General features: G+C 41.1%; 1 protein-coding gene across 1 annotated transcript in view; it reads right to left on the bottom strand.

Moving 5' to 3' along the window:
* Positions 1 to 22,432, bottom strand: part of UNC13C (unc-13 homolog C) — a 330,670-nt gene that overhangs the window by 116,842 nt on the left and 191,396 nt on the right. The window contains exon 19 of the mRNA XM_072148188.1: positions 4,497 to 4,630. Coding sequence (XP_072004289.1) covers positions 4,497 to 4,630 — 134 coding nt within the window. The remainder of the gene's footprint in view (positions 1 to 4,496; positions 4,631 to 22,432) is intronic.

Here is a 22,432-nt window from a genome sequence, read left to right on the forward strand (position 1 = left end):
TGCTGCCATTCCTGAGCAAGCTCTGCACTACTGGTAGCCCGATCCCAAAGCTGAAACACTTTTAAGAGACGGTCCTGGCACTTGCTGGTCCTTCTTGGGCGTCCTGAAGCCTTTTTGGCAACAATGGGACCTCTCTCCTTGGATTCCTTGATGATGCGATAGATTGTTGACTGAGGTGCAATCTTTCTAGCTGCGATACTCTTCCCTATTAGGCCAGTTTTGTGCTGTGCAATGATGACTGCACGTGTTTCTTTAGAGACAACCATGGTTAACAGAAGAGAAACAATGATGCCAAGCACCAGCCTCCTTTTAAAGTGTCCAGTGGTGTGATTCTTACTTAATCATGACAGATTGATCTCCAGCCCTGTCCTCATCAACAACCACACCTGTGTTAATGGAGCAATCACTGAAACGATGTTAGCTGCTCCTTTTAAGGCAGGCGTGCAATGAAGTTGAAATGTGTTTTAGGGGAAAAAGTTAATTTTCTAGGCAAATATTGACTTTGCAATTAATTGCTGTTAAGCTGATCACTCTTTATAACATTCAGGAGTATATGCAAATTGCCATTATAAAACCTGATGCCGTAGACTTTGTAAACATTAAAATTTGCATAATTCCCAAAACTTTTGGCCATGACTGTTCAAATAGAAACCTTCTTATAATAACATTGCAATTTTAAAGGAAATCTACCATCAAATGCCATCATGATAAACCAGGGTTACTTACTCATAGGTCCAGACACTGTGACTGTCATAATCTTCTTATATTTGTTAACCATGGCCTCCATCCTTCTAAAATCATCTTTTAAAATTATGCTGGGGTGATAACAGTGCCTCTCTGTGATGTAGCTTCAGTGGCTGTTAGGCCGTCTCATCCTCCACCTCTGCTGCTTCAGCACTTCACCCTTCTCTCTGCCTCATGTAATCTCACGGCAGCGAAGGAAGTTTCTCTACACTTTGGGAGGGGGAATTTCTCCTTACACACTTTAACAGCCCTTCCATGCACACTATAGCATTGAAGGTCTCTGGTAACACCCCCAACTGCCCTTGAGGCTATAAATGTGGTGCAGGTTACAGTTGTAATCTACACTGGTGTATTTCCAGTGCCAGCATTACCACAAGGACATTACCACAGTACACATGGATTTTGTTATACTGTAGAATACCACTTTTGCATCGGTCAACTGTAAGTAATTTTCTATGACCAGAACAAGACCACAACAGCTCCTCCATGAAGTTGTAAACCATAAGGGCACAATCTGCCTCAGTGATGAATGTGGAATGTAGATGTAGTGAGATAATTTTTTTGGGGCTATGTATAGTATGATATGTGTCAAAAATGTCTAAGGTAGAAATATCCCTTTAAAAATGCTCTTCAATAATTTTAATATTTTGTATAATGTAGCATTTAGTGCTCAAACTCGACAATTCTCAAGTGAAACCACTTTATGCAAAGCACCTAAAGCAAGATTAATTCTGCAACCGCTATTGAGCCAAAGTGCCAGCAGGTTGGCACTTATAACAAATGGAGGAAAGATTACCGAATAGTATCACAGCAGAACACAATGGTGAGGCGTCGCAATCACGTACTAATGATCACCTGAGTTTGCAAACAGACATGATTACTGAATGCGGCTTCAGGAAGCACAAGAGCATCCAGCAGGGAGAGGGAGCAAGCCACACATTTCCCACTTTCAGCACTCATTAGGATGAAGAATGACAATGTCAGGAATTCTGACATCCTTCTTTTATCTTTTCACTCTCTTACTATAAAGCAGCAGAGGTGGTGGATTATTTAAAATATGGCATAGGCAGCAAGCATATTGACTCTGAGTTCACATGATTGCCCACCTCACTAGCCTGGAATTTTCGGCATAGTTAACAAGTGAATGGCTACAAACACCGATATTAGAACCGCAGCCAAGAAAGTTCTGTGTGTAAAAGTTATATTCCATCAAAATATATTCTGAATTGATCCTTGAGTTTGTTCACATCAAATCTGGCTCAGCTTCGACCCTTGGTGATATAACACCTATGGCCACCACTTACCCAGAGGATGTCGTGTCCTGCGTTTTCCAGTTTTGAAAGTGTTTTTCTTCATAGCCGAAGTGTAAGCAGCTGTGTCCCGATGTTATCACAGATGATTACACTTCCAGCAATGAAGAAAAACGCTTTCAAAGCTGAGAAACACATGCGTTAGGACACCAGGGGGCACATTTACTAAGGGTCCGAATCGCGTTTTTCCGCCGGGTTTCCCTAATTTTTCCGATTTGTGCCAAATTGCCGTGGGATTTTGGCGGACGCAATCAGATTGTGGCGCAACGGTGCCGGTTTTCACGGGACAGAAATCTGGGGCGTGGCCGTCGGAAAACCTGACGGATTCGGAAAAGCCGCAGAACTAAAAAAAAATTGTGTCGCAAAAATAGCACTCACATACACCGAGGCGGAGGAGGTGAATTCCAGTGGACTTCAGCGCAGCAGCGACACCTAGTGAACATCGGGCGCACGACCTTAGTGAATTCCGACAGAACCCGAATGAGCGTCGGAGAACGCGCCACTGGATCGCGACTGTAAAGCTTGATCAGTCTTAGCTTACCTGCACACAAATGTGCAAGAAGTTGTGCATTCTCAGCCCACAAACAATAAACCGATGTTTGTAGCTAAAGTGTCATCAGTGTGCTAGGTCTGCTACTGCTCCGTTGACAGCAGAAAAGATAGCCAAGTTTAAGCTTCGCCAGGAATCGGACTTGCTCTTAGTTTTACAGCTGAGGCAGTCATACACAATTGCTACACATGGCTGTGTGCAGGAGCCCATAGAGATGCATTTGTCTGTCTGCAAACAATTACACCAAGGGTTCATAACTTTTATCAGTTTGATGGCCTCATTGACAGTATACTCAATTCCAGGGGGCCCTATTAGTAACCAACACCCTAGATGCTTCAACAACCACAGTACAGTAAATTAAAAAAACTGGCGATGCCCAGAAGCGCTCAGGTGACGTCAGCCTGTGCACCTCCAGCTAATTTACATATTGTTTGTCTTTTTCCTCTTAATGATGCCATTCCTTCTCTTACTTCGAACAGTTCCAAGAACAACATCACCCACTGAGACACTAAGTGCTACCATTTACTACCAGTCAAACTGATGGTGGATGTGCTCTAAATCCCACTTCAGCAGTCATTTCAGTGGCGTTCTGTTCTTGAAGGGGTATTCTAATCTGTTTTATTTACAGTGGCGTAACTTGAAGCTGATAGGCCCTAGTGCCTAGTGCCAGGCCCCCCAACAAGAAGGCATGGTTTACAAAACTAGTTCCCATATTGTGACACCTTATGGGCCCCCTTAGCCTCTTTGGCCTGGTTGTGACTACATATCCATAGGATATGTGACAAACATCTCTGGGACCTCTGCACCTATCTTGAGAATGGAGGTCCTGGTATGAAGAGTCACTCTCCATTCAAGTCTTTGGGAGTAAAGAGAAATTTAGATTAGTTTTGGTGCTCTCATAGACTGATGTGAGTCAACAGAGAGGTGGTGCTAAAGCTGTCAATGAAAGTACATTACATTACTTGCCTAATTACCTTACTCTTTTTTTTTTTTTTTTTTTTTTTTTTTGTGACTATTGGTGTTAGAGAAGTTTCTACAAATTAGAGGCAAACCCTTTAAGGCTATTTCTGTACTGAACTTGGTATACAATATTTTTACTTTCAAGAAATAAATACATATTTTATTCTCAAGATTCATTATGATTGTTAACCTAATGACCTTTGGTTTTAATAGGGAAACAAACATATAGATCCTATCCATGTGAAAATGTATAATTATCCTCTGCATTTTTATAGTTAGCCCAGACTAAGGACATATGAGGTTAAGTGTCTCTACTAAACACAAACAAAGATAATGAAAAATTCCTTGATATAATCAAAGTGAGTGATTCGGCCCATGTATGAAGAGAACATCCATCTTATTTTGTACGGCTGAACACCCTTGTCTGCTCATCTGAGGCCACTGAGTACTGTAAAAGATATGAGAAGCTAGCTGTACATTATAAATCAATAATCACTATCAACGTGTCCCACCTTTCCAACTACAATACAGGACATCAAGGTAAGTGAAGCAAGATCATGTACGGTGACTATAGACTAAGTGACATTGTCCAGAAAAAGAGCCACACGTCTTACAAAGGAGACACCTGTATTGGGATGATTGTCATTGTCATATTACATCTGAACTTAGGAGAACTTTCTAGAACCAATTCATCGTTATATTTAGAGGTGGCATACTGGAACACAAAGATCTAGCAGAGCTGACACCATTGAGTCAAAGTGAGTCTGTTAGGATTTCTTGTGGTCTGATTATAAACACGACACAGTCATAAATCATCCTTAATAACCATAATGATAAATGACTGTAACAGGGAATACAAGTAAACCAGTACAACTTTAGTATATCAATAATAACATTGCACAAAGGAACTGATAAGGCTATACATGACTTACTGGTTTAAAGTAGGAGTATAGCATGTCTTGTCCTCATCAATGATCGTGACCATCAAGGTAATGAGGTTTGGCCAGAAATCCAAGTTTTTAATTGTTGGGCCTTGATCTTCACGTGGAATGTCTTGTTTCTTACCCTGTAAAACATGTAAAGCAGAATAAGCTGTAATTTGTAGTAGTATGAGATAGAAAATGGTAATTTTAAATATCTAGCCTCTCTCCTTGATATTTTATATCATTAGCACTGTGAGCATTATGAACACCATCACTGTATTACATATAGACCGGAATTTAGTAAGAAAAGTGAGTTCTGTTCAGGTTTTTTGTTTTGTTTTTCAATATTTGCAGGTTTCATTTGAATCTCTGATATCTATCCTCCATGCCTATCCATCTAGCAACTCACTGGGGGACATGTATCTTTACTTCTCTAGTAAAATTGTCTCATTTTTGCAACTTTCGTAGTTTTTGCGACTTTTCACTGTGACTTTTGCTGTAGTTTTTCAAGTGCACCTTGTGCATTGTGCCTTATGTATCTTAAGTTTACAGATGTTCTATGCAACGTTTCACTTATGTATCACTTTTTTGCTTATTTTTGCTACTTTTTAGGTGCAAATCTGCACCTGGTCCAGGGCAGGTACAAAGGAAGGATTTTTTTCATGGACCCTATTTTAACATATAAATTGGAATTATTACTTTAAACCTTTAAAATTTTGCATAGTAACTTGCTTTTTGAAAATTCATACATTTTTGGATTTTATTTAAATTTTTTAATTTAGTGGTTACTTTTAAGGGTGAACACATGTTGCGTTTTAATTGCATTTTGAAACACATTACAACAGCTGAGGAGAGGTGCTTTGCCTAATTACATTACTGTTAACATTTATATGTACAAAACGCAATGTAGACAAGATATTAAAGCATGCGTTAACATTGTGGTTACTATGCGTTTTGTAAATGCAAATGTTAAAAGTAATGTAAATAGGCAAATAACCTCTCCTCAGCTGTTGTAATGTGTTTCAAATTGAAACGCAATCAAAACACAACATGTGACCTCACCCTTAACACCATGTGTGACCGCAGCCTCATATGTCGTCATCTCACTAGGGTGTGACTAGATTGCTTAAAAATGCAAATTCAAAATCTACCGTAGTGTCCCCCTCACATGGCTTGTGTCCTCTCCTGTATATAATCCCCCTCACACAGCTTGTGTCCTCTCCTGTGTATAACCCCCTCACATGGCTTGAATCCTCTCCTGTATATACTCCCCCTCACATGGCTTGTGTCCTCTCCTGTATATAATCCCCCTCACATGGCTTGTGTCCTCTCCTGTGTATACTCCCCCTCACATGGCTTGTGTCCTCACCTGTATATAATCCCCCTCACATGGCTTGTGTCCTCTCCTGTATATAATCCCCCTCACATGGCTTGTGTCCTCTCCTGTATATAACCCCTCACATGGCTTGTGTCCTCTCCTGTATATAATCCCCCTCCCATGGCTTGTGTCCTCTCCTGTGTATTCTCCCCCTCACATGACTTGTGTCCACTCCTGTATATAAGTCCTCACATGGCTTGTATCCTCTCCTGTATATACTCCCCCTCACATGGCTTGTGTCCTCTCCTGTATATAATCCCCCTCACATGGCTTGTGTCCTCTCCTGTGTATACTCCCCCTCACATGGCTTGTGTCCTCACCTGTATATAATCCCCCTCACATGGCTTGTGTCCTCTCCTGTATATAATCCCCCTCACATGGCTTGTGTCCTCTCCTGTATATAACCCCTCACATGGCTTGTGTCCTCTCCTGTATATAATCCCCCTCCCATGGCTTGTGTCCTCTCCTGTGTATTCTCCCCCTCACATGACTTGTGTCCACTCCTGTATATAAGTCCTCACATGGCTTGTATCCTCTCCTGTATATAACCCCTCAAATGGCTTGTGTCCACTCCTGTATATAACTCCTCACATGGATTGTATCCTCTCCTGTGTATACTCCCCCTCACATGGCTTGTATCCTCTCCTGTATATAACCCCCTCACATGGCTTGTGTCGTCTCCTGTATATAACCCCCTCACATGGCTTGTATCCTCTCCTGTATATACTCCCCCTCACATGGCTTGTATCCTCTCCTGTATATAACCCCCTCACATGGCTTGTGTCCTCTCCCGTATATAACCCCCTCACATGGCTTGTATCCACTCCTGTATATCCCCCCCTCACATGGCTTGTGTCCTCTCCTGTATATAACCCCCTCACGTGGCTTATGTCCATGTGGATTTGAGACATTTGCAAGAAAAAGTCTCACAAAGAAGCCAAAATTTGTGCCTGCCAGGATAGGAAAAACTGAACATGTATCACAAGTAAAAAGACAGGATCATACATAAGGTGCAAAAAAGAGCTGCCAAATGTCTAAAAAATTCACCACAGAAAGAAAAAACTATGATACATGTGCCCCAGTGTGTCTCATATCTATCCATCCAGCATCTCTCTGTCCCTGCAGTTTCCCTGCTTATGACAATAATTCTTTCAACACATTGGGGGTCATTTACTAAGGGCCCGAATCGCGTTTTACCGGCGGGTTACACAAATTTTTCCTTTTTGCGCCGATTTTCCCTGTATTGCCCCGGGATTTCGGTGCACGCGATCGGATTGTGGCGCATCAGCGCCGGCATGCATGCTACAGAAATCGGGGGGGGGGGGGGGCATGGCCGAACAAAAACCCGACGGATTCGGAGAAACCGCTGCATTTTTTTTTAAAAAATGTTGCGGGACACACGCTTACCTTCACCAAGTATAGGATCATGCACTCCGGCGGACCACGGCGGACTTCAGCGCAGCAGCGACACCTGGTGGATGTCGGAGGAACTGCCTTAGTGAATCGCAGGAAGACCCGAATCCACCGCAGAGAACGTGCCGCTGGATCGCGAATCGACTGGGTAAGTAAATCTGCCCCATTATTTCCTCGATATGCCCTATCCCATCAAAATAATTCCCAACTACCAAAGCCTTAAACATGCTCTTAAAACTCATCTTTTCAAGCCTATCACATTCCCTTACTGCATGAAACCTCAGCTCTTTTTACTAACCAACAACCACTAGCCAATCTTGCATGCAATAGCAGCTATTTACAGGCTATTCACCTTGGACTCTGTATGTAATATGGCGGCTGATGATTGGTTCATGCAGTAGCAGAATTTATTTATTTCTAGTTTATGATGAAAGTTTTAAGAATATCTAGACTATTGTACACGCTCTTATTCCTTCTGTGTCATCCCTACCTCCTCACAGATTGTAAGCTCTTGTGTGCATTGCCCTCACTCCTATTATTTCATATGACCATATTATTACTCCATAATGTATTATTTAGTGTATATGTAACCCATGATCTGTAAAGCGTAGTGGAAAATGATGGCACTGTATAAAGATGCATTAGGCTGCAGTAATCTGTAGTGACCAATTCTGTACGACAAAAAGAGTATTTATCAATAATGACTGAGGACGACTTCTCAAGGAGTCATTTTCACCCTATCCACAACTTGCTTTGTGTAAGCATTTCTCATACATCTGTTTGTAATCATCTGAATAATTGGTTCTCAATTGGATCTTCAAAAGATCTCATCATTCTAGAGACCCAGAATTGTTGCCTACTACACAAGTGAGTGTAATGTAGCAGGGAATGCAGCACAAGATACCATTCTTCCCATTACTTTAGAAAGCAGTCCATTATTTCACATGACAGGCAATTTAGAAGGTTACTGATCACAATAATAACATGTTTCATTGACTTGGACAGGACTATTGTTTCCGAGTTAAAATTATCAATATTTCAAAGCTCATTTAATGTAATATTGCATCTAGCTCACATACTGACCATCAATGTGCTGTCTGCAGCTATTTATTCGTAGTACCGTGTACAGGTGCACCTGAGGGTGTGCAATTTAACCATTAGATATTAAGAAAAGATTTTTTATTTTTTTTTATTTTTGTCTAACAGAGAGTGGGAAAGTCAAATGATTACAAAGATAAGACACATGGTTGGTCTTGTGCTTAAAGGGGTTATCCGGGTTTAAAAAATTTCTTCTGGCCGGCCTAGGGAGGGCTATTTAAACACAATAAACATGTACTTACCTCCTCCGGTGCTGCCGATGTCACGAGCCGCGGCCGGTCTTCTCTGTGCGCCGGTTTCATTACACCGGTGCACAGGGAGCTTCCGGCCGGCCGGATGCTCCCATGCACACCATCTCCCAGTGCTTACAACGCTGAGAGATAGGGACGGATGGGAGGAGCTGTCCACATCGCGGACCGGAAGCTCCCTGTGCGCGGCTTCCGTGCCCCTGTAAACAAACATGGGCACGGATCGAAGGGACCGCGGCGCGGGACATCAGCGGCGCCGGAGGAGGTAAGTCCATGTTTATTATGTTTAACTAGCCCTCCCCAGCCCAGCCATAAAATTTTTTTTAAACCCGGATAACTCCTTTAAACTTGGGACTGACCTAAGTCCCTGCACTTTTCAGAAAAGGGGACATGAGGCCATGTCCTCCTGCAGCTCACAAGAGATGGTATCATTTATTACAGAGAATAATGTTCATTTTATATCTAAATCTATTCCAACTCCTAACTGGCTATTTCAGTTGCTTAAGATGTACCTAACTGAAGATCAAGATCAAGACCAGAATATTTAAAGGGGTGGTCCACTTTAAGCACATTCCAGCAACTAATTAATATTGTTTGTGTAATTAAAGTTTTTAACATTTTACATTATACATTATACTTTCTGTATAAATTCTTTGCGATTTTTTCAGCTTGCTATCTTCCTGACGTCATGCAACAGGAAACTTCATTGTTCATAAACACTGGTCCATGGTCATGTGATGTCACACAGGTGCGTGGCTTGTTAGCATCACAGAGCTTTTATTACAGGGTACGTTATAACGAGCTTTGCACCTGTGTGACATCACATGACCTTTCCTCCACTCATACCATATCAGGACCCTATGGTGTTTCAGATCTAGCTTGACAAAGGTCGAATAGACCGCAACGTTGCAGCAACAAATTGCTAATGGGATCTGTTTTCCTTATATTCAAATATAGGAACCTAAATGGTGAAGATGTATATAAAGCATTTGTATGTAATCACTTGAACTAAAAGAAAAGCAAAAAGACTACGGACATGTGCTATGTTACTTTTTCCATGTTATTTGGGCTGGGAACCCGACAAAAGCACCGTTCTACAATTTTGGAGTGCTGTTTCCCAAATATCACATGACCATGGACTTTTGTTTATCTACAGGAAGTAAATGATGAAGCTTCCTGTTACACCGCAGCAGGAATAAAGCAAGCAGAGATCTCAAAAACCATAAAGAATTGATACAGAAAGTATCATGGAAATTTTTATAACTTTTCATTATACAAATAATATCAATTGTTTGTTGGAATGTGCTTAAAGTAGATAACCCCTTTAATGCCTGTTTTGATAAAGCTCCCTAGATACCTTTAATTAATCTTAAAAAATGAAAGATACTTGCAAGCCTTGAAGGACATCTACCAGCAGGTTTACTGATGGAAGAATAGTCCTACTTAACAGCTCATGCATATTTCTTCTTAGAACTTCTATTGTTATAACCGAATACATCTTAATTTAGGCAAAATAGTTATTAAAGTTATGCTTATCAGTTTGGGATCCTCCGGCTTTCGTCACATCCCTGCCTGGTCTCACTTTGTACCTGACATCACTGTCTCTTTGTAATGTGACTAGCCTATCATCAGTAAACCCAATGGTAGATGTCCTTTATCCTAGCATGCATATTGTACATTAAAATGGAACTAGTACTCTACAATTTTTATCTGGTTTTTTAAGTTAAAAATACTTCAAGGCCTATTTCAAGGGAAGATTTTACATAATCTAATTTGCAGCTGAGAGTTTTCCATCTCATTGTGTAGACTCCTGACTGGAGTGGAAATCCCAGAAGTCATTAAACAGCTGCAGCCAATCACTAGCCTCAGCTGTTTCCCCAAACCCTGCGTCAAACATATACAGAATATATATATATATATATATATATATATATATATATATATATATATATATATATATATATACTGTATATTCTGCTACACGTAAATTATTAGTAACCTATTGGATACCTGAATAGTCCACTAAATGTCAGGGGTCACATGGCTTATGAGGGTCATATGACTGGCATTCTTTTAGGTTCTATACAGTTCTTAGATGCATTGTATATAACATTTGAGAAGCTACTGCAGTCATTTTTTACACTTGTATATAAAAAGTGTATTTAAAGAAATACATGCAACAGCTGCAGTCATGTGGCTTTTTATCTCCTGCATTAAAGACATGAATGCATGTTGTATACAAGAGAACTAAAGAAAGGCGGCAAAACAAGGCAAATATTCCCAATAAAACAGGCTGTGCCAATAAAGCAGTGTGACTGACAGCTTGTCTCTTCTGTGGAGGAGATAAGATTATTTTACCACCAGGGTGATCTTGGAGATCAGTGCTGGGAGAGAGAAAGCTTTCATTACTCGGCTATGCATGTTAAATAGCAGATGTGATTTATTTTTAGAACCCTTTCTGCAAGGTTGTTTCCACTACTGCTTTCAAGAGGAATTTTATTGTATCCTGCCTGCCATTCACTTTACTTCAGATGTTTGGGAGGTCAGTCTGGAGGACCTCAGCATCTCAATATATGAGAAAAATCAAACTCTTTTCTCACTTACTTATTTATATAGTGGCTTTATGTCATGTACCTGAGCAAGAGGCATGACCTGCATTGCATAATTTAACTATTGAGCTAAACTTTAAGTCAGGCATACAGATATGTGAATCAAATAGCACCTAGATATACAGATACTGTAGATAGAGAGATAGACTTTAAAGGGGTATTCCAGGAATATAAACGTCTGATACAAAAACCCATAATGCTATAAATAAATGAATATAACAAAACTCAAATTAGTCACAAAATTGAGCTTAAATAGTTTGATTTTTTGATTCAAAAAATGTTATGAGCTTTTTAAATATGTAGAGTTATCACCGAGATGGCCCTCACAGGAAACTACAAGTCCCATGATCCTTTAGTTCTCAGTAACCCCTCCTCCCTCTTATGCTCCGCTCCCAGTGATGATATAACAGACTTTCTTGCTCTGTTACCATAGTAATGATGTGTAACTGCACATTATCTCACTGCACCATACCGGCCATACTGAATGCACTGCAACTAACTAACTACAACCAAACATAGTGATGATCATATGACCTGCCCAGGCAGGTGCAGGACATGTGATGTGGACATGTGACCAGCGGCCAACTTCTGTCCTCTGTCTGCTCCATTTGGAGAAAATCAACGGACTGATTAAAGGGCCGGTAGCATTTCAGTTCTTTATTGTAGTGTATGTCCACAACATTTTTCTGCTAAGGAGAGCAACCTTTTTGATAACAACTAATTATATATTAGCTTATATTTTTATTTTATTTTACCTGAAATGAATAGAGCAGGTGATAAGAGTAAACTTGTGAAATACATTATTATTTTTTTACTTCTTACTCCTGCAGTGAGCAGTATAACCAAATACCTCCCAGTGGGTTATGGGACAGAAAGCTGATATACACAAACTGCTTTAAAGAGGGAATGCAAGGGAGAAATGAATATCACAGGAATATATTTCTTTAATAAAGTATGTTACAAAGGTCATTATTATTATCTGCATTAGTGATTTATGTGCTTTATTATAAAAATTCATGCCCTTATTCATAGCCATATGAGCGAGGGTCACTAAGACTGAAAATGCATTAGAGTATTGGATGCTTGATCAGTTGCTTCAAGTGTCTGTGATGTCCTTAACAAAGTGTAATCTCCAAAGTATCCTTGGCGTGTCACTTACCCTTTTTATCTTCATTTACATATACAATAATTAGAACATGCAGTCATGGTAAAATCATGGAACAGGTATTTCACTATCTTAAGAAAGGGAAAATATAATCCCCACTCCTTATGAATTATTTCATGAATTTATACAGTTCATAGTTTTATATGTTTCTATCCACTTCATAAAATCTAAAAGGTGCCTAGTGAACCCATATGCTATTATATCTTTGTAGACTCTTCTCTAGGAAAGATTTTATAACAACTATTGTTGGGATGGTTTGCTGAATGCTTATCAATAAGAAAGCACACACAGAATAGGGTGAGCGGATTTTAAGAGTTCCATATCAGAACAAGAAATACATGACAGGTAACTTACAGGACAATTGCTATGAGCTGACAGTGAACATGTATGATTTTCGGATAAATGTGAGGAAATGATAATAGTACTAGGAAATTATCTGCGGTGTCTGCATAGGGAGAAATAGCCATAATATTATAATGACCTAGCTATATGCTATGTTCTGAGCAGGTGTAATTGGCATTAATCATCAGAAAGGTAATACGCCATCATTATAGGTAACCATCTGTTCTGTTAGTATTCCTTAACATGAAAGCATTGGAAAACTGCTGACATTAAGCAGACATGTTCCTATTGATACAAAGTTTAAAACTGTCAGCAATGGCTTTGTCAAGTAATCCTTGGGTAATTATTCTGTTCTTCAGTTTTTCATATACAGTACAAATATAAAAAGTATTACCAAAATAGAGCAACCTTCTGCCCCAATCAAAATATCTCAAGGAAGATATATAAAAAGGACCTGTCATCCATATAGTAAGAGCATAGTGCTACAACAGATGCAGCAGTGTTAACCTCCAATAACGCTAGCAGACACTGCCGCGCTGTACAATAGAAACGCCGGAGCGTGCTGTAAGCGGTCGGGCCTATTCATGAGGGGGCGGTCCTAGGTGCTGCTTCTCCCCCAGACCGCCCCTCCCACTCCATAGGCTGGTGGTGACTGCTGAGCTTCATGCGACAGTCACCGCCTCCTAGTCCCGCCCTCTCATGAATATGCCCGACTGCTTACACCACGGTCCGGCAGTGTTTGCTAGCGTTATCCAATAGGGCTAGAAGTGTAACACTGCTTCATCTGTTGTAGCACTAGGAGCACTTTAGTAATGAGCTCCTAGTGCCGTTTATATGGATGACAGGTCCTCTTTAATACAAAACCAAATACATACATGTTCCTTTAAATGAAAACCCTGTTAAAACATGTGCTCCATTTTTATATTTCATGTATATTTAATGTCTCACTTATTCAACTTGCAATTATGATCTGTATATATTACTCCACACAAAGGCAGAAACTCGTATCACAGTTTCTAATAATGATTACACAGGTTCCTGTCACACAGTTAGAAATTAGAAGCTCATAGCTCAGCCTCCCTGACTGTATACTTATGGTATGGAGAATAAAGAAGGGAGGTATTCATAATATACTTTTTTGGCTACTGTGGGAGCATGACTAGTCAGTGGCTACTCCGCTTTTTACCCCTACCTCCCAGGTATCTACTTTGGTACAATCACAGTCTACTTCAAGCTAGCAGAGATGGTTCTTATTCTTGCCAGATCTGTGATGCTTTATTGAAGAATCATAGGATATCAGGAAAAAGCAGAAGTGTAGAAATCACTATTAAATCTTTTGCTGTAATGACAATATGTACTTCAGTGTGTGATTTAGAGGGGTTACAGGAATGGAAAGTTGTGCTTTTACTGAAGTCCAAAATGCATTCTCATATAGTTTTATATAGTGCTGGGTTCAATTAACTAGCTAGAGAGATCAACACTGAGAACTTAGAAACTATGCTTATAGTTCTTATAAACAGTAACAACAACCATGAATTCCAATATATAGAACAGAGGAGTCTTGTCATGTTTTTGCTGGCCCTCTGAATCGATAATTTACAGAATTTACAAAAATTGTAATGCAGATTTTTTATTTTTTTTTTATTACAAATGACATACTGTAATATGTTGACTCCTTAAAACAATATTTTTCCACACACCTGTCTATACCTGCATAAGAACAATATAATGTATCTCCCTAAACATTTCATGTTGTCTAATTTTTAACAGCTAAGTATGTTAGAAAAAAAGTAATCTTTCATCAATTTACTGATTTATCTCATTTCTACTCTGATATTTCCAGGTCTTCCAAGGTCTCTGTACTTTTTGCTACAACAATGATGTCTCAATACCAATAAGTAACTGCTACAGCCAGTCCATGGATGAAGCAGTTTACCGAAGTGGCCAGTAATTGGCTGCAGTTGTCACATAACTGTGACAATGGAAGAATTGGTGCATAACTGTGCACCAGTAGTCAATTGCTATGATTTCTTTATTTTATAAATTTCAATTAAACAAATATAGACATTTTCTAAAAACTCTTTTTTGTTTTTTTACTTCCCTGCTTCTTAGTGGTGTTTCCTGCAGTAATTGTATGGCTGACAAGACATTCAGGTCAAGTCAGTTCTGCAGTCAATTGTTGGCCTCAGTGGGGACCTCTAAACAAATGGAATATCAGTGACTGACCTCAGTAATGATGTGCTGAATAGGTAGAGGTCACTGCTGAAGTGCAATGCTTAAATCAGATACTGCAGTACCAAGGGATGAGTGGCCAAATCAAGTCTATGATAACCCGAATAATATAAATCATTCAAAATAGGGAGCCATTTAATGACCATAAGGAAAGGATGATAAAAGACTGCACCATGAAGCTAACTTCTTCTCACAGGTGCAAACATATGTAATGTCATGCAGGATGGGCCTTTACTAAATTCTGCTGTAATTGGTTGGAGAGGTTCTGGCCAGACCTCTCCATGCCATCTTCAAGCATGCAACACCTTTAAGGCTAGGTCACCCCTTTAGAGCCATTATCCCCTTAATCTGCTCAGCTATCCTGTAGTAATACAATGGTGCCACCTACAGTTCCAAGAGAGTGTTAGTGACTTCCATTTCATTCTGTTCTGCTCCCAAATGTTTAATATGCTTTATTTATCTGGAAAACTACAAGCTATAGTCTAGTTACTATAGTAGGCAGATTCCCCATGCAGATGGGATCCAGGTGGTGTCTATGATAACGGAAGCTTTGCCCTGCTTTTCCCTAAAAAATTTTATTATACGCTAATAAGTCTAAAAAGGCTACTGTTACAAGTTCCGGGAGATCTGTAGAAACAGCGTCTTGCCTGTATTTAAGATTGGAGGCAGTTGGCAGCTCAGGTCCGCTCATGCTCCTGTCATGGTGTCGGCTGTAATAGAGGTCTGCAGCCTGCACAGTAGCTCCTATGAAGCCAGCTTCCTTTTATATTGTGGACATGATAGGCTTACTAGCATATAAAAAAGATAGATTTCAGGGAAAAAGAAGAGCAAACCTTTCTTCATGAAATACACGTGCGTGAGAGATTCAAATTAAGCTAAAGATTAATCTAATATCGTTGGCAGATTGAAGAGCACGGGTTGGGTGACAGACTGAGAGAGTTTAGTGAGTGGAAGACCAATTAGTAGGCAGTTACATTAGTCTAGTTGAGAGTGAATGGGTTATTGTAGCTCTTTGATTTCATACATGAGCTATGCATTACTTTTCTGTTAGTCTTCTTAGATGTATTGGGGCGCGTTCTCTGCGGTGGATTCAGGTCCGGCAGGGATTCACTAAGGTAGTTCCTCGAGGCCCGCCGGAATGCACTGAAGTACACTGGCCTCTTCCTAGTGAAGGTAAGCGCGAGTCCCGCAACACTTTTTTTTTTAAATGCGGCGTTTTTTTCGAATCCGTCGGGTTTTCGTTTGGCCACACCCCTTGATTTCAGCCGCGTGCATGTCAGCGGCGATGTGCCACAATCCGATCGCGTGCGCCAAAATCCCGGGGGAAATCGGCGCAAATCGGAAATATTCGGGTAACACGTCGGGAAAATTCAAATCGGGCCCTTAGCAAATGACCCCCATTGCTCTATTGGATTGAGATCTGGTGACTGTGGAGGCTATTTGAGTACAGTGAACTCATTGTCATGTTCAAGAAACCAGTCTGAGATGATTCCAGCTTTATGGCATGGCGCATTATCCTGCTGGAAGTAGCCATCAGATGTTGGGTACATTGCGGTCATAAAGGGATGGACATGGTCAGCAACAATACTCAGGTAGGCTGTGGCGTTGCAACGATGCTCAATTGGTACCAAGGGGCCCAAAGAGTGCCAAGAAAATATTCCCCACACCATGACACCACCACCACCAGCCTGAACCGTTGATACAAGGCAGGATGGATCCATGCTTTCATGTTGTTGACGCCAAATTCTGACCCTACCATCCGAATGTCGCAGCAGAAATCGAGACTCATCAGACCAGGCAATGTTTTTCCAATCTTCTACTGTCCAATTTCGATGATCTTGTGCAAATTGTAGCCTCAGTTTCCTGTTCTTAGCTGAAAGGAGTGACACCCGGTGTGGTCTTCTGCTGCTGTAACCCATCTGCCTCAAAGTTCGACGTACTGTGCGTTCAGAGATGCTCTTCTGCCTACCTTGGTTGTAACTGGTGGCGATTTGAGTCACTGTTGCCTTTCTATCAGCTCGAACCAGTCTGCCCATTCTCCTCTGACCTCTGGCATCAACAAGGCATTTCCGCCCACAGAACTGCCGCTCACTGGATGTTTTTTATTTTTCGGACCATTCTCTGTAGAGATGGTTGTGCGTGAAAATCCCAGTAGATCAGCAGTTTCTGAAATACTCAGACCAGCCCTTCTGGCACCAACAACCATGCCATGTTCAAAGGCACTCAAATCACCTTTCTTCCCCAAACTGATGCTCGGTTTGAACTGCAGGAGATTGTCTTGAGCATGTCTACATGCCTAAATGCAGAGTTGCCGCCATGTGATTGGCTGATTAGAAATTAAGTGTTAACGAGCAGTTGGACAGGTGTACCTAATAAAGTGGCCGGTGAGTGTATATGTATATGTATGGCAGGGATAAGGACATTGATGGTGATCATGTACACCACTGTATTTACAGTCAACTCATCCATGAACAGAGGGCGTAATCATTTGTAACAAAACCAATGCTGAGATCTGAGGTCTGACAAGAACGTTCTGTCACAAGGAAGAATTATGTAAACAAAGAGTAACACAGAAGATACATTTTACACCCCATCCTTATAAATACCCAGCTCATACTTTATCTTTATACCAAATTTCAGAGCTTCTCTGGCTTCGGTTTATCTTCCTAAATCAAAAGGATCAGAAAATTGAATTCTAACGTATATACCTCAAGATCTGTTGGATGAAAGAGTTGTAAGACCCAATAAACATTAGGTGGTGAAGTTATGCCAGTTTTCCTAATTTTCACGTAGTACACGTGTACACAGAGCCTGCCACACTCATTCTTGTCCTACAAGATTGATAGCTACATATCTTAGTACTACAGCAGCAACTACGGCACTGCCTAGCACAATACCCCAGGAACAATTCCAACCACGATATCCCACAAAAGTTACAATATATAACATATATAACATGTGTTGTTACCATTGAGTTTGCCTTTGCATATTTCTAACACAAGGGAGATATAAAGCGAGACAGTGCCCCTCTAAGGAGGACACTGTCACCACACCGAGGGTGGGTGTTTACCATGGATATTCTTGGGTGAAGGCCTTAATAATATCCCTAGATAGGCTGCCCAAATAGCACCAAGGGAATGACAGGGAGTAATAATGGAGTCCACACATACTCCCTGCCATCCTGTTGGCATCATTACAGTTCCACCTACTGGCATCCTAACCTTTCCATATTTCTGTCCATAGAAATCTTGCTTGTCAGTTAAAGACATGCCACAGTTAAAGTGAAAATTAAGAGAACAATAACATATTAGCATGTGTGAATTAGAGGAAGCCTGGCACCCAATATTCATTTCCACAAGAGTTCCATGAAAAGGAAGTTAAATATTTTTTAAAATGCACCATAAGTCTTAATGTGTAGAATCATTTCTTTTACAATTGTATTTAAAGGAAATCTACCACCTGTAAATGAGTTTTTTTTAGCTAAAGGCTCTAGTGGGCTCTATGCTGCTGATCCTGGAACATATCATGGTTCGGCACAAAAGTCGCTGCTTTTGTAAAAAAAATCAACTTTAGTGATGTGTTGTTCTGCGACGCCACCTCTTTTACACGAAAGGCAGGAGGCCGCCTCCCCTCAGTGAGCCGACATCTCACTTAACCCCGCCCCTAACTGGCTCACCACACCCTCTTAAACCCGATACAATCGGGTTAAAAGTGGTGTGGAGTGGGGGTACTGGAAGCTCCTTATTATACATGTAATAGGGAGCCATTGTCAGGATTCGGGATGAGTGGATCCTCTGGACCACTGCGCGAGGTGGTACTAGCCGACACCTTGGACCGGAATCTAAGTGGCACCGGGTCTTCACCAGAGCTTTCCGCAAAGTGGGATGGTCTTGCTGCGGGGAGGTACCACCAGGTCGTTCCACAGGTGCGACTAGCCCGCAGTGGCAGCCGAGGAAGAGGTACCTTAGCAGGAGACAGTCTCATGGTCAGGTTCAGGCACAAGGTCAGGACAAGCGGCAGAGATACAAGGTCAAGTCCAATCCGGGGTCAGCAACGGGAGGTCCAGGCAGATGGGAATGGGAACACAGACACACGGGACACAGGAACACAGGAACGCAGAAACACAGGAACACGGGAACACAGGAACTCAGGACATGGGAACTCACAGGAACGCAGGAATATTGCTGGAGAGCTTTCTTTAAGGCATAGGCACAAAGATCCGTCTGGGAAGGAAGGGAGGTGCTGATTAATAAAGGTGGAGGTGTTCAGCCAGTGCACCAAATCAGCTTTACGCTGGCCCTTTAAATTTCCTACAGGACTAGGAGGCGAGGGCCCACGTTCACTGCAGTCCACTGGGAAGCAGGAGCCAGGACAGGTAAGAATGGAACAGCGGCAGCCGCATGGGCACACGGAGGGACACGGGTGTGCCCGCAATCTAAGACAGGGATTGCGGGAGCACCCGTGACAGCCATTCAGGAGCCAGAATAGTCGGCTCTTCTTATTTAGCAGAGCCTAATGAGCCAGCTCACTAAGAAGAGCCGGAATTCCGACCACTACTTTAGATGATATTCAAATTAAGCTCAGGTGCTACTGCCACGTCATAGCTTACATTCGGAGGTCTGTTGAATTATAATTAAGCACACCTTATCTTTTGCTGGACTCCTCCCCCTGCCTCTGAGAGCCGTTGATGTCACCCGGTTCCCGTCACTTCTCGCGCATACACATTATATACACTCATGCAGGCAGCTGTTCTGGGCTCTCACGCAGCTACCGTAAGGAACAGCCTGCCGCATGAGTCTAGTATATAACGTGCATGCGCAAGAAGTGCCGAGAGACAAAAGAGGAGCTGTCCATAATTATACTTTGGTGGAGCGCCAAATGTAAGCTATGACCTGGAGGTAGCGCGTGAGCTTCATTTGAATATTATCGAAAGTAGATTTTTTCACAAAAGCAATGTTTTTTTGTGCCTAACCGCAATGTATTCCAGAGCACACCAGTAAGTGCCTTTAGCTAAAAACCTCATATACTGGTGGTAGATTTCCTTTAAGGTATTCCTGATGCTCTATTATGGTTTCTTCAGAACTAGTTCATCTGTACAAAAACTGAATCAGATAGAAGGAGGTGCATCCTGCCTTTTTGTTATATATCTTTATTTTGTTATTTGAAATCCGCTATATTCATGCCATCCTAGATGAACCATAGAAATGTATCTATGAATAAACAATTAAACAGTAACGGTTTTGTTTCATTCTCCTTGGTTGCAGAGAATTCTGCGTGGGAGCTCAGGTTCTTAACCAGGAATAGAAATATGATTAGCAAGTGACATTCTTATACACAAATAGTAACTACAAACAAGGGATTTTTAACACAGATTACTGCTTGGGTGAAAGGGGCTTGAAATCTACACATGCAACAATATTAAGACATACATTTCTTAAAATGCAGAGAATTGTTTACAAAAAACACAAAATCTCATTCCATTCATTACTGCATATTGGGGCACATATACTAAAAACAGTGCAAACAGCACTATGCGCAGTTTGCCTGTGTAGTGTGAAGGGTGCACCAGACTCATTATTTGTGGCACCACTTTTTTTTTGGTTCACCTTTAACATGGGGCATGTGGCTAATTGAGGCGTCTATTACAGTTACAGAGGGAAACCACCACCTGTTACTGTGGATTCTGATCAGAGCTGGAATGGGTCTAATTAGACCCAGCAGCTCTGGTTAACCCCTTTATGTATATGTGTATATGTATAGGTGTGGGGACACATTAGGCAGACATCTTGTGACTATTTTTAGACTGCTTCATAACTAATGAGCATGTAAGATTTATAAAAGTGGGTTGACTGCTTGATAAATGTGGCATATGAGATGTTATGTTCAGATTTTCAATGCATTTTGCAATTTTTGCATAATCAGTTCTGAAGTATTTCCTATGCTGGAAGGGGAATTAAATGAATTTGCACCAAAATTTGCACATCTGGTTGCCTTCATAACTCTAGAATTAGCAGGCAGAAAAGTGGAGTAGATTGAAAGGGGCGCAAATTGGCCGTAGTGACAACTCTGCAAGATATAAATAGGGGGAAAGTGAAGTAACTGCATTGACTGCCCTTTTAACACTGGCTAAATATTATTTAAATTACTTATAAACAAGCAAATACTGATAATGGTTGAAAATTAATGGGACTTAATCCTTAATAAGGATGTGCTCCAGCTTAGTGTTCAGGCTTAGTGTGATGAGCGGATTTTCGAATTTTAAAGATCTGTACATGAATGTGGCCGCATACACTGACATGCAATTTTATTGGGGAGGGACAATCCCCCCCCCCCCAAATGGCGGCATCCTCTGATCATGCTGCAGTGATTTATATGCCGCTGCTGACTTTGCCAGAGGAATTTAGAGAGTTAAAACGTAACTGTAAAGCTATAGTGATTTTACCAAATTGTTATTTGTGATTTCCCCTTTGAAAACAAACAGAGCGTTGCATACTTTGTGCTGCTCGTCCTTTTCTTTCTAAAGTTATGGCATTTTCTGTTCTGAAAGTGTTTGACAAAAATGTTTCTCACCAGAGGTGAAGTGGGCGGAGACTAATATCTGTTAGTCTATGCCTTCAAAATGAGGCAGGTTAGCTTGCCCACAGATCTCATGATGCCTTGTGTTTTCAGTGCACATACAGGATGTATATGGTGAAAGACTGGAAGCTTCCACCACATGGTGAAGCAGGGAACATGTAAATGGAAGAAATCATAAGTACACACGCTACATGCAGTTTATAGCTTGTGCTGTGTGAGCAATAAGGGTTAATAGCTTATCTTGACAGCTTATCTCGGCTGATACTGCCGATGACAAGGTGGGGGAGGGGATCAGCATGAGGAGAGAGACAGAGAAAGTTCAGGGAAGAACTTGAACTTCACTATTTTTGTGCAGGAGACATCTGTATCCACAGTGTTAGAATACATCTAGCACTGCTATATAAACAGAGAGAGCTCTGTCACATAACCTCCTCCTCTGTGAGCAGGGAGCAGCAGTCTCTTCCCTCCCATGAAACCGACAGATATACAAACTATAAACAAAGTACAGACTCCATGGCTTATCAGCGCAGGGAGACAAAGCAGCCATTGCAGCTCTGAGGTAATCTGAGGGTGATAGCAAAGAAACTACCACATATAGATAACAAAGATACTAGGTAAAGTTGTTTTACATCCCAACAGCTATTGATTTGTGGTGGAAAAACCCTTTACAGCTACTCTTTAACAAATGTCATCAGTGCCAGCACCAAACACATTGTGGAAGGTTTGAGCTGACCCAGACCTGAACTTTGCTGTTCGGATCCGCTGTGCATGCTGCCTTGTACCTTAATCTCCACAGGAAGTGATGCATCCAGAGGGATGAAGAAAATAAAATATGACATTCGATGGAGTGGAATTCTATGTATATGTCTATAATATTAGAGGCA

The sequence above is a fragment of the Engystomops pustulosus genome, chromosome 4, assembly GCF_040894005.1.
Source record: "Engystomops pustulosus chromosome 4, aEngPut4.maternal, whole genome shotgun sequence".
Taxonomy (NCBI): Eukaryota; Metazoa; Chordata; class Amphibia; order Anura; family Leptodactylidae; genus Engystomops; species Engystomops pustulosus.